Source organism: Rhamphochromis sp. 'chilingali' (assembly GCF_963969265.1).
Source record: "Rhamphochromis sp. 'chilingali' genome assembly, chromosome: 2".
In the NCBI taxonomy this organism is placed as follows: domain Eukaryota; kingdom Metazoa; phylum Chordata; class Actinopteri; order Cichliformes; family Cichlidae; genus Rhamphochromis; species Rhamphochromis sp. 'chilingali'.
Genome location: NC_137930.1, coordinates 6,275,454 through 6,289,565, shown reverse-complemented (window position 1 = coordinate 6,289,565; position 14,112 = coordinate 6,275,454). Strand labels below are relative to the sequence as shown.

Genomic DNA, 14,112 nt, shown 5'->3' with positions numbered 1-14,112 from the left:
ATTTACTTGTCAAAGCCTTTTACTTTGGACCTTTTAACTTTTGTTCATTTGATGTAGATCTTATTTTTTGTTTTTGTTTGTGTTTTTTTTTCCTTTTTGTCATGTTGTCTCTGAGATGTGAGTTTTAAGGAAAGGTGACATACACATGATTGGGACAAACCTGATTTATAACATAAGACCAAGCTTCATTCACTGAATCACTGAAATCCAAAATCATAATTTAAATTAAAGTCTGATTAACCACCCAGCCCCAAAAACCTGAAGTTAGTGTGACAAATTGTCATGATTGTATATTTAACACATATACATAGAAGAATGTTTGGTGTATAGTAGTGTAAGTAGCCTAAAGGTTTGAAGTACTTGCCCACATCAGGTTTTGTTTTTTTTTTAAGTATTTTTCATTCATACTTGTTATGAAGTGTGTTGGTGGCCTACATAATGATCATGTTATGAGGTTACATGCATGAGTAAATGTAAGAGGAATCATAATGTGGTTGAGGTGAATCTAATAAGGCCCTCCACAAGGTCTAGCTTCTTCCCTTATGCTCCCAAAACATTACATTGCATCTTCCTGCTTCATATTCATATAGATTCTCTCACCCCTTGCTGCTGTTGTTTTTATGTATTCATTCCCATGTACAAGTAACTGCTGATCACTTTAGCTGCATTGTATAAATGTTTACATTTCAGATTTAATTGTAGAAATATCCCTCAGTGAAGTGATTCAAATTAACTACAGCCATGTACGATTGTATTTCAGGTCAGAGCAAACTTTAAAGAGGTCAGGTACAGGACCTGTTTGCAAGGTGGTTCACGGTCGGAGCAATCACAGCAGAGTCAAGTCTTTCCGTCTTCTTCGAAGCGTCAAGAGCCCAGTTAAGCAGGCCCCTCCCCCCTCTTCCTCCTCTGTTCCCGCTTCATCCTCCACTGTTCCCGCTTCATCCTCCACTCTTCCATCTACCCATAGTCCACCTTCTACTCTTCAGCCCTCCAGTGTTCCTAAAAGTGGGGAGCAGAACGACTCGCCCAGGACAGCTCTCATCAAGTAAGATCCACAAATTCATTTTTCACCTTCAAATGCCATCAGACTTGCCATACCTCCTGCAGTGAAAAATTAAGAACTTTATTCCCCAGAGTTATACAAGCTCATTTGATATCACAGAATATTAGATTCTTGAAAGTGTTAAGTGTTGTGGGTGTTTAGTTGTACACAGCCTGAGAGCATAAAATTAATTTCATTAAAAGACTAATTTGACATTGTCATTAAATCTCCTTCCACCCAGATTGAATTATTTATCCTCCAGTGACCTCAAATAAATGTGCTGCATGCTAATGTGTTCTCTGAATGAGTCCCACGTTACAAAGATATGAAAAGCTGAAAGCACTGTGAGGTTTATAGCATATCATTGTGACTTTTGTATAAACACCTATGTTTTTCTTAGTTAAAAGTGGCTTAACCCAGTTTGAAACAACTTGTACAGTTATTATTTTGATTAATCCACACTGAATAATTTCAACACTAACAACTTAATTTGGGGGAAAAAATGTTAGTACGGGATCTAGACAGACGTGGATTTTTAAAGGTAAACTAAAATGGCCAGGCTTGATTGTTTTCAGTCGTATGAATGTATTCAAAAAGATACAAAAGAGCTAAAAACTTACTACATTTAAAATTTGACAATGTTCCATAAATGGTTTCACTTACTGTGGATTTGCTGGATCGTAACGAGTACGTTGGGACAACCTTACTGCTAATTAACAGGCTGTAACCTGCCCAATAAACTCTTTTATGGGCTGATAACGGATATGGAATAAGGCTGGAGACGAGCTTAAAATTAGTTTGGTAAGCAGAGCGTACCACATCACATAACATATCAGGTTTCACAGTATCAAATGAGCCGCTTGTAATTCTGTAATAATGTGGTTGGAGGAAGTGTACTTATTTTACAGGCAGTGACAGCTGCCACAGAAACCAATTTCTTTTTCAGCTTTTGTTAAACAGAAAATTCCAAAGTTGACTGGAAGCCAGATTAATGTTAATTTCCATGCACTGCCATCCTCTACACCCTCCAAGATTCCAAAAACAAGGCCAAGACACATTGAATGAATCTAAACAGTAACAAAATATTAGTACTTTGAGGTACCTCAAAATGGTATATTATTTCTCCTTGTACCTCAAAATGAGGTACAAGGAGAAATTCAGACACAAGTGCCACAAGTAAAGGTAATACTGCTACGAGTTACAAGAAAGTGAAAGAGAATATTGGCTCACTCCTGCTGCCCACCATTACACTGACATTTAGATGTGTTTCACTGGACTAACATGTAAAGATTGTATTAACAACTATATCTGAGAGCACAGTGGCGTTGAATATCATGATATTAGCATGAAAAGCTGTGCAGCACTAATAAGACCCTGTATCCACCTCTGCCTTATGATTGTTAGCTTGTTTATACTTTATGATATTATGTTGTTGCAGTGAATGTTATATTTATACTTTACAGACTTTTTCAATGATATATGAAATCCATTAACCTTTCACTGTGTGCACTTTTCTAGAAACAGGTGGTATGTGGAAATGGCACCAGACTTACTCACCATACAAAAACATTCATTATTCATTTGCTTGGTTGAAGTGCAACTTTTTAATCTTTCATCCTATTAATATTTATGGGACAGGAGTGGTTAATAATACACCACTGATGTTTCTTTGCTGTCATGAATGTTTAATACTATAAATTGTCATATTTTACCCTCTGAAACACACAAACGTCCGGCTGCCATGTTCCACAAACCTAAAGCTAGATTTCCCAGTGATTATAATCCTTATTAGTATGTACTGTTTCATGCTGTAAACACCAGTGTGTTTATGGTGGGTCTAATGGTTTTATAAGATATGTTGTATGCGAGTGACAGACTACGAGAAAGTGTTGACCCCCTCCTTCCCTCGTTGTGATGCATTGTTTTCCAGTGTTTTACAGTAGGTCAGGGTGGGGACACATAGCACTAAAATAGAACAGTACTTTCCTGTTGAGTTGGTTACGCACAATGCAGGTTTTGTACATCGTGTCCCTCCCAATAATCAAAGGAATCCACATGGTTAACTTACTTTCTTTAATAAGTTAATTGCCATTAGGAATTTTATATTAATTGACAGCTTAGTGACAAATTGAGGAATGAGCAGTTGAAAGTGTGGGAAACAAGGCAATAGGATTGGTATGTGCATAAAAGAAGAAGAAAAAAGGGTTAAAGGGTATGTGAACAGGGATGACTTAAAAGCCCCTTTAATTTAAATAACAATAATTTTGGACTTTGAAAGCCATTGGATAAAAGAAGGGACTTGTGCCTATATTTTCTATTTTGATGCCATATTGTGAAATACAACATTAAATACCGCACACTATAACCTATAAAAAGTATAAATAATTTTTTAATCGGGGGTTTGTGCTTTGCTAGCTGTATTGCCTTAGGAATAACATTTTTGCAGTTATTTTCTTTAAAAAAAGAAGGAAAGGGCTTTCTAACATTTTGTTCCATTCATAGTCACCAGATGGTGATTGACTGGGGCGACTATTGCTTGAACCATAATAAGAGCAATGATGGTAATGGATTGTCATGACATTTGATGAATGTTTCATTTAAAACGACTTTGTAATTTCTTTGTGGTGATCTCTTGACTCTTCACACCATCATCAGTACAAAATTGAAAATTACAGTTATGACAATAATTGATAAATTGACCATAGTTAGCAAATAATAGCATGCTAGTCCTTTAAATCAGAGGTCCTCGAAAATTTGATGACTGCATACAAACTTACCCTGATGTCATGGCTGCAAAATGAGTGCACACATAAAACACATGTTTGCTCACAGGATGATTGTTTCCAGTATTGGTTATTAGTTGTGTACTGATTGTTCCTTCTTTTAAACAGTAAGTGAGGTGGCATTTTTTTCTTTGACCCAGCAGTATTGGTTAATGTTAGGAATGCTTTAATCAAAGCGACACAATTGCTAGAGCTCAAAACTTGAAGCTGAAGAAAAAGGGCTGGAATTCCTTTTGGGGTTTTTAATGGGGGGTTAAGTTAAATTTGTTTATACGATGCCTTGCCAGGACAGATGTTTTCTGTTTTAGAAATTGCTTTGAATTCAGCTTTGGTCTGTACTTAACACTCTTCTAAAAACCACTAGATCTTGGCCTGCTCACAGAACTTCCCATACTCCTGTGCATCCTCCTGTCTCTCCGTCCATCTGCTCTTTTCCGTCATGTGATCATGTGAGAAACACAAGATAGACACACTAGGAGACAAGAAAACATGTTTTTCTCTCAAGTGTCATAAAACCAATTATTACTGACACGGTGCCAAGTAACTAGTTCAACCAGTATTTTGTCTGCAGTAGAGACAGACACACAAACACTCTTCTTTGTGCTTGAAGTACACATTTGCATTAGGTACAGTGTGTTCTACAGTGTATATTGTTTATTATGAATATTGTTTTTATTGTAAATTTTCAAGGTAGGTTTTTTGTTTTGTTTTTTTCCTTAGAGCAAACATATGTGAGCTGACATTTACTAAGAAACACACATTGTGTCTCTCGGCCATCTCTTCACAGAAACTGGGCGTGTTAGTTTCTTTAATTAAATCCAACTGCAGCCAGGTTCACTTTCAAAGTCTGCTAAAGGATTTCTTTTTAATCGTTTGTATTACTTTATAATAACACAGATATCGTTGTATTCACGACAAATAATGGCATGTATTTTGATTTCACCTTCACTGACTAGTTTACTAAGAAGTGCTGGCTTTATATCAAGGCTACAGATGTCTTATAAATCTACTGAAGTGTGTGTCTCTGTAGGCAACAATACAGAGTCACACAGTAAAGCGGTCCTCATGTGTTGAAGGCTGTAATAAAAGTTCACACACATTATTGCAGCAGAACATATGTGACTCTGCAGCGTGGCAGAAGTGTGTGTGTGTGTGTGTGTGTGTGTGTGTGTGTGTGTGTGTCATCTGATCCTCATCTAGGACATATATGCAGCAGCGTAGGAGCCACTACACATGGTACTCACCTCATCTTCTCCCCTCAGGGAAATGTGTTATATACACGTTTTACATATGTGTGCCTTTGAGTCGTACATGCTCCATATAATGAAATGTGGTGTAAAAGGAAAACAAAAACCTTTATGTGCATGAAAAAGTCAAGCGCTTGCATGGATGTACTAGATTCACACGCACACCACCTTTACCATTGTTAAGATGCAGGTGTAGCAGTGTTATGTAACAGGGTAGTGAGGATACAGGATGAATGAGTGGTCAATCACAAGGAAGAAAGGGACAGTGGGAACATTACTGCAGTGTGAGGTGCTTTGGCCAATCACGTGAGACCTTCATCCCCTGAACACTACCAGTAAAGTATGGATTCTGTCACTGGATAGTTTGTTACTTTATAGGATAACGTATTGAGCACATTTAGTCTTTTTTATTATATCTTAAAGCCTTTTTTACTCTGTGTAGTCACAATCTTAAAACATGAAACAACAAAAATCCCAGAAATGATAAACTGATGACCGTACATTCACTAAACTTCACATAAGATCTAGTGTGAAGTGTACTTGTGATTAGCTTTTTATGTTTAGTGCCGATTGTTCTCGGTGCTTATGACGCACTGTTTGACTGAGTCTTATACGAAAGCTCCTTCTGTTAGTAAGAATATTAAAGTTTATACCAAATGAATATGTCCACACTATAAAGACAATGCACAGCCATAGCAAACACAGCACTGAAAATGTACACTAATGTAAGCAGTGAAAGTCTGCTAAAGCTTTTCAGCTAAGCAGCGGTTTTACTTTTCATTTTACTTACCTGTGTGCTACTTTGCCATCTAGTTTACTACTAAAAAAAAAAACTGCCAGTGAAGCAAGCTTCTACTTGGCTAACCTTTTTTTGCAGTAATAACCATCATCACTCACTAGTTTGGTTTTGTGTTTTTGTTTTTAATAAGAAAGAAAGAGAGAAATAGAAATTCACACCAAACAAGACCTGAATTTGATAAAAATTTAAAATTTTATAGTAAAAACCACTATTACAGTCTAATATCAGCATCTGTCCTTTTTGTGTCTTATTACCTTCTCCTTTCTTCGTAGCAAATTTATGTATTTTCATTTGTATATAATTATATCTCTCTCACTGCCTCTGGCAGTTTAAAAATATTAAAAGACTGTAGTATTTAGTACACGCTGTTCCTAAACCCAGTTATGTAATGCGACAGCCAAAAGCAATGTGCCTCTAAAAAGTTTCAAGTCTGGTCTCAACTTGCCTGTCGCTCCTGTGACAAGTCGCTAATCTGTTGTTAAACATGACAGGTTCAATTGATCATGACAGGCTATACTGTGTCATCATTACTGCTGTTTTCCATGTTTTTATTTATTTATTCATTCATTCAGTTTTCAGCTAAGTGCTGTTCCCTTGATACAGTACACCACTCTACTCTTAATCATTCATGACATCATTCCAGATTTCCCAGCGATGCCCGGCTGTCGTTTGTGTGTTTAAACTGGCCTCAACTACTGCAGAGATATGAGCTTATGCACCTGGCTGTACCTGTGTGAATTTTAAGGTCACACATGCATAAAAACATAGCAAAAAGAAAAAAACAGCAGGAGTTGCACTGATATCCCACGCAGTGATTATGGCTTGATCATACATACCTTATATAACACCCACTCTACTTGGCATGTCATCCCTGAAGCCTGGGAGGCTTTAATGACAAAGTAAAAGGTGATTTTTGGCTGTTTTGGAACTGACGAATGTTGGCGTACTGTTACTTCTGCTATTACTACTTCTATTTACCATATCACCAGAGTCGATTTTCCATGTTGACAGTATTATAAGGGCTAACCTTTGCACTGTCAGGGGTCAGCCTCAAGGCAGCAGGATGGCATACTGTAAATAAATGGCACCACTGGCCCACACCTTGCTATGTATCTAGAAAAGCAAACAAAAGCTAACAGGTACAAATGTAAAAGTGAGTGAGCCATGAATGGACTACACCTCACTGTTTTTGTAAGGGTTGAATGAAAAGGATACCCCCTCCCACCCCCAAATGGAAGTAATAAATTGGATTAAGCATAAATTTCTCTGTTAGGTACACACTCGTCGTCCGGTTTAACAAAGAAAAATGTCATTTTGTTACTGAAAAATGGAAAAGGCAGCAATGTTGAGATTTCAACCAGAAATATGTCATAGGTTGTTGTTTATCTGCAAGCATAATGAAAGGCTTTGGTTTGAATGATAGTTACAGCAATGAATGGAACAGGTTAAAGTCGCTGACTGTCACACTAAGACCTTTGTGATTGCCAGTAAAAGAACAGCCTGGATAAAAGAGCTGTGCAATCTGTAATTCCTCTGGTCAACAGCCAACGGGGGTATTTTGTGCAAAGATATTAATTCAAGATTTCAGGAGGCTTTATGTCTGAGACTCATTGTGATTTAATCACCAGATTCAAGAACCAGTTGACCCAGCAAAGACCTTCATTTATCTGATCATTTCCTGGGAAAAGAAAAATGGGCAGCATGATATAATCAGCAGGCATATATATATCTGATACTTGTTTAAGTTTTATGTGTTTAAAGATATTTGTGGTACACAGTTTGAAGCTGGAATAATGAGCATGTGTAACTGCAGTAATATTCCTGAAAATTCCTCCCACTATGCATAAAATTAGTCCCAGCATAAGAATTAAAGGATATCTGGATTAGTTTATCACTTGATGATATTTCTCAATACTTTTTTCCAATTTTATTGTATTTATTTATTTTAAAGTGAAATAAAACTAATATTTTTTTTTTTTTTAAAGTGTTTGGGGAAAATGAGGTGGTCTGTGCTTACTCTGATCGGCATCTTACTTGTCTTAAATAAACTGTCATGCTCGAGTTCTTTAACTTCCCAGAGCTTCCTATTACCCGTAGCCTAGATTGTATCTGATGTCTGCTGTCTTGAGTATAAACACCTGCTGAGGACAGGATGAGGGAGCTGTAAAGGTTGATGTATGACTGAGGTCTTTGTTTCTGCTTGTCAAATGCAGAACTTGCCACTGACGTGTTAAAATGGAGTATTGTATGTTGGTTAATAAAGAAGAGAGGCCACACAGGAAATCTCTGACAAAACATCACAAAGATACAGCCATAGTGAGTTTTCTCGACACTTGAGTAAGAGTCAGATATTCTGTTTGTAAACCCCCCAGTACAACTGGCCTACTCTTCTTTATCCTCTCGCTTGCATTTATCACAGGTGTGTGATTTCAGTCCCGTCCTTGCACTATTTTTTTTTTTTTCCTTCAGATGGTGAAGATGTGATGAATTTCTCTTTATAAATGTTTTTTAAACCACCAGCTTCCTCTGTGCTGTGCGAAAATGTTGTCATGCTAACATGCCACTTCAAACCGTGAATACCTACTCGTTAAACATCAGAATTTTGCAGTTGACATTTAGTGAGTGTAGATGCACAGAGCATGTGCGCCACCTGTAAAGAGAAAAAAAAATTTGTAGATCTGTTTAAACGTTTTTGCTCTTGCTAGTCGGTGCCAAAAATACTATTTGAATAAAGCTAAACAACTTGATTCTACTAATATAGAACAGCAGTTACCTGTTAGTTCAGATATGTTATAATGCCACCTGTTAGATTTTTTTCTATGTAATAGGAAGTGGGGTTTTTTTTTTGGGGGGGGGGGGGTTTAAGAAGGTGAAAATTAAGATAAATGGCATCTGTGCAAAACCAACACGGTTCTGCAACACTTTAATGTAGAAAATGAGCTGTTGTATGTGAACTGTGTCAGTGTAAAGTAGCATATAATCATTTGATGGATGAAATGCATAACCACATTCTGCACAGGCTTCTGAAGGCTGCTGTTCTCGCACTCCTGCTGTTAGCCACAGTCAACAAACTAGTACGATGTTGTGTGTGTGTGTGTGTGTGTGTGTGTGTGTGTGTGTGCAGGTTAAAGAAAAATAGTAATATTAACTCAACTTAAATTTAATGCGCTTGTACCTGAGGACCCGTAAGTGCAACAGTGCCCATTTCCACAGTGGTTCTCCAAGTGTATCACTGGTGTCAGGTGTCACAGACGCATCATGTACTAAGAAGCCAGTTAAAGCAGGAAGCACAGAGTACCTGAGGCCAGCTTGTGGGTCTTGCTGAGTCACGGCAAAGGAAATGGTTTTACTGGTGCAGCACTGTACCACAGTTTCTCTCGCTCTCTCTCTCTCTCTCTTCCCCCCCCCCCCCCCTCTCTTTCTCCCTCTCTCTTTCCCTCTCTCTCTCTCTCTCTCTCTCTCTCTCCTGTTTCCTTTATGTCTCCTTACAGTTTAATTGAATTTAAATTATGCATGGTGTGTCTGCTAGAGGAGAGTGAGAATAGTAACAGAGTAAGAATGACTTTTCTTTTCATGCCTGTATGTGCCGTCCATATCTGTGTTTGTATACATTACTGTATATTCATCAGTTTATTTTGTAACTTTCCCCGATTACTTTTGTGCACACAGCCTCTAGAGCCTAAAAGCAACCTGAGCTCAGTTTAGCTGACTGATGTTACCCAGCTCATCATTCCCCATTACTGCGCCACACACACAATAGGCTTTACATGATTTATTGTATGAGTGTCTGTGTGAGACGGAGCTTGACACAAGTATGTCACAACCATCTTAGTGTATTTTTAAAAAATAAATAAATTTTAAAAAAAAATCCATCTCTCTGTAGTGTGGTCCCAACCTGATACCCACACTAAATGTTCTAGTAGTGCCATGAAGCTCCTCGTGAGTGCAAACAGCATTAACGCAGCAGTTTTTGTTTGACACGACGGTGAAATATGTTGAAATATGTCAGTGACAAACAGTCTGACAGTTACAGACTGTCAGACTGTAACATGTCAAGAGAGCTCATTGTGCTCACTTTTTGTTAGATATGTTTGGATAAATGTATTGCATATAGAGCTGATGCTTTCACCTCTCGTTCCCTTAACAGAACAAATCAATGTGTCCCTTGTGTATTGATTTAGGGGTCAGAACAATACAGCTCAAATGAAAACCCTGTGACGGGCCCGTATAAAAGCTGTGCACAAATGATTGCCCACAAATCTCAGTGAGCTAAAGCAGTGTGCATTTAGGCAAGAAAACGTTCTCTTAATTAAATATTCTCTATGCACCTTGTGAATTGAACCATGCGTGCAACAATGTCAGATTACAGGCAACTTTATACTTTTTGTTGTTGGGTTTTTTGTTTGTTTGGTTTTTTTTTTGGGGGGGGGGTGTTCGTTATTATTTGGTTGTGGTGTTTTTTACATTTATGTGGTCTGGGGGAGGGGTAACTTGAGTGTGGTCAATGTAATGGCAGGCAGGAACGAGCAAACTGAATGGTGACTCAATGTAACTTATAGTTATAGCATGTTCATAACATATTTCATACCGTGTACATATTACATACTGTAATAGACCCATTCTGTAGTATACTTACATATCTATATTATTGCTAATATATATTGTAATATATCTATCATGGCTAAAGCACTTCTGGATGGATGCAAACTGCATTTCGTTGCCCTGTACCTGTGACATGTGCAATGACAAAGTTTAATTCTATTCTATTCTATTCTATTCTATGTGGGTTGTTGCATGGAGAAAGGGTTTTCACAAGTTTAGGTTTCCACCTTGAATGAAGGGAGCACACCCATATGCGCAGGCATGTAGACTGTCCAGCTGCACACACAACAAAAAAATCATTAGCCATGCAAGTCCAGATCTAGCAATTGTTCAACAGTGTTTTTCTTGTTTAATAGTGCTTGTGCGTGTGCATTATTCTCCAAATGGTCATTTCTTGTTTTTGTTTGAGCCATGTGTTTTCATTTCTTGTGCCATTCAGCTGTCTCTGGAGGGGGGGGGGGGTTTCTTATAGGATTTCTTTGCCTATATAAAGTAATTATTTGAGTTCATTTAAAGGCTGAGCACTGAATACTGTGGGGTTGCTCCATGGGGTTGTGCTGCTTAGTGAAACATTTAAATGGTTATAAAGACCACCTTGGCCATATGCTTGTATAGTATGGGACCAGGTCAAGCAGCACCATTACCATAGTGTCAATTCTTCCACTGAATTACCTCCACTGGCTTGTATAGTAAGACAGCCAGACTGAGGGCTGGTCACAGTGAATGGCTGTTTTGCATCAGGTTGGGTCTGTCTCCAACCACATGCAGCTAAAGCCACCATAGCTAACCTGCTCAGTCTAATCACTTCTCACACACTGACAGAAACACACAATCAAGCCAAACAGTACTGAGTCAATCAAACACAGAGTTGAGAAAAGGCATATTCCCACAGACAAACTTTCATATCTCTTCCAGCCACAAGTCCTCCTTCACATCATCACAGCACAGTCAGACATTTTAATCCAAGAAACTCAATTGCTGTTTATTTCATGTGGAGTTGATGCAGGCTGGGTTATTATTGGCTGGCAAAGGAGAGTGAAACGGCCTTGACGGTAAAGACGGTCTCACTGTGCAGTGAAGCATAGCTAGAATTTTCGATAATACTTTGTGTCACAGGCAATGCATCTTTTTAATTTTGTTCAAAGGCTGTGTATCTATGAAGTGTTTTTGTGTCAAATATTTAAAGTCCTTAGAAACAGAAACAATGAAAAATAAAGGAAGGACAGATGGCATCCGAAATATTCAGAGCGCTGCTCTGTTTGGATCCAAACACGCTTTGTATGCATAACCTCTTTCAGGATGTTTGTACAATATTTGATTCCACGTTGCTGGTTTTCGCCTGACGGATTCTCTTAGATAAGCTGCTGGGTGGGGACAATTGTTTGTGGTTTATTTGGACCCAAGAACATTTTCTACGTCTGTTGGCTTTGGCAGATGAGCTAAATGTCATTTGAGCTCCTGAGAGTGATGATCTGTGGTGCAATTTAAGAGGAGCTGTGGTATGGATGGGATGGGATCATTTCAAATAAATGCCAGAAACCATAATTAATAACTGAATAAACCCACAGAATTGGTTCTGATATCCAGGAAATAAAATGAAATCGTTTTATATTAGTTCACTAAATGAACCAAACTAAATATGTGAAGTCGATCGGGTTAAACCGCTGCATCTGGGTGTAGCAGTCAGATCCCAGAACATAATTATAACTCACCAGTGTTGTTTGTGTCTGCTGCCATGTCACTTATTAGTCTGGAAGCTTGGGTATTAAAAAACTGTTCCCATGAAATGAAACCTGTCCTACAGTAAATGTTCAAGATGGAAAACGGCATTAATTGAAAATCACGTTATTGGATTCTGCTTAGATGATAAAGCTTAAGATCTCTTGCAGTGTGTAGGTTTTGTAGACACGCATGTGATGAAGCAACATGTAGGCATTCTGCCAAAACAAGCTTATGAAGTGTTCCAGCTGTGTGTTTGTATTCTCATGATGCTAACTAATGCTAAAGCTAGAGAACCAACCCAAGTTATGATATAAGAATAATGTAACAAAGCAAACATTTCTTCTTGTATATTAAAAAGTAGATGTCCCATTTTCATTGTCATTATTGGTTGCTCACCTCTGGAAAAGGCTGTGTCACACCTTTATTATGTTCTCTTTGAACATTTAGCACAGGATTGATTGGACACATTAGACGATTGTCGAGTAAACGTTATCTTATTCTAGGATTCTATGATGCCAGTGTTTGGCTGATCCCTAGTATTTATGGCAGAGTGACAAATTCACTATCTTTACACACTGAACGTACTTGACATTTAAATGTGTACGATAATGAGAAATGTTAGTAGAGAGATGTTTGGCTCAAAAACTGCAGCACTTCTGTATCACAGTGCCATCAAGCCCTTGGATCTGTGTTTTTTTTTTCTTTCTTTTTGTTTAGATAACTTGCTAGGATTTGTCATTTAATGTAATCTCCACTTTTTGTTTTCCCCTAAAGTTGAATATTTCTTCACATTTATTTCTGTCTTTCAGGGAGTTGTCATCCAGACAGCAGAACAGCTTCCCGTTCAGGAAGGCCAAAGAGTCTAAGCTGATCTGACACTGAAGGAAGAAGAAAAGATGTGATGGAACAAGGGAGGAATACAGTGCTTAAACCTTACTATGTAGTTTGGTTTGGGATCTGGAATAGTTGGTAAAGGATGTGTGATTAAGTTGCACCTCAAACACACCCAGATCATCTGAGGTCAATCTGATTTTATAGTTTGTGCTGAGCTGTATAGCCAATCTCAGATCAGCCGCAGTGTGAAACCTGCTAACTGTTTTATGTAGTTTGATTGTGTAACTGAAATTTTATTGTGTGCTTATTTTCTGTCTACTGGTGCAATGTATTTCTTCTAGTTGAATCATAAATGCTTAACACTGACATTTTATTCCCTTTAGCAGCTGACACTAATAAATTATGATATTGTTTTTGAAAGTGACACGTTATTTATTTAGGAGCATGCCCAAACTGCACTCTGCGTTGGTTGTGCCAGTTTTTCATCAGACTATCAAAACCACTGTCTTACTATGTAATTATTTTGAACCAGTATTGGAACTCTTATCAGTCACACCCAGAAAGTGTCACCAGTGCTTAGTCTTTGATGTTTGTGTTCACTGCATTTAAATTGAGTGCAAAAAGCTTTGGAAATTGGGTCAGTTTGACTGGTTATTGGTGCAGTTGTGCTCCAGGATAAAAGCGGTGGCTTCTGGTTAAAATGCTGAAAATGACCACATTCTACAGACGAGGACTGTCTTGTTAACATTAACTGTCATTCCTCCCTCGGACTCAAAAATAGCAGGAACAGAAAGAGCAGAATGTTTTTGTAGCACTGCAATAAATATCAATAAGTTCAGGGTGTTCAGTGTGTGCCTTCGATACTGGAGACTGTGGTTTACATTTAATATGACAAAGCTCAATATTAGCATCATTTAATCAGACTTTAACGTAAAGAACTGTGGAAAACAAGAAAACACAAGAACTTTGGTTTGGATTTCAATGATTGTGGCTCCCTCGTGATTTAAATTTTAACCAGGAAGCTTGTGCGTAAGTCTGACTCGTCCTGGTGCTACTTTACGTTAGTATGTAACTCTCTGCGTT

At 38.0% G+C, this 14,112-nt stretch overlaps 1 protein-coding gene across 2 annotated transcripts in view; it reads left to right on the top strand.

Annotated features, from left to right (window-relative positions):
• The window catches only part of LOC308391638 (USP6 N-terminal-like protein), a 62,607-nt gene extending 49,030 nt beyond the window's left edge, over positions 1-13,577 (top strand). The window contains exons 14-15 of one of the 2 annotated variants that reach the window (XM_080874293.1): positions 761-1,045; positions 13,005-13,577. In XM_080874293.1, coding sequence (XP_080730419.1) covers positions 761-1,045; positions 13,005-13,071 — 352 coding nt within the window. In that variant the 3' untranslated portion in view covers positions 13,072-13,577. The remainder of the gene's footprint in view (positions 1-760; positions 1,046-13,004) is intronic. The other variant, XM_080874294.1, reaches the window with a different exon arrangement.
• The last annotated feature ends 535 nt before the right edge of the window (positions 13,578-14,112 follow it).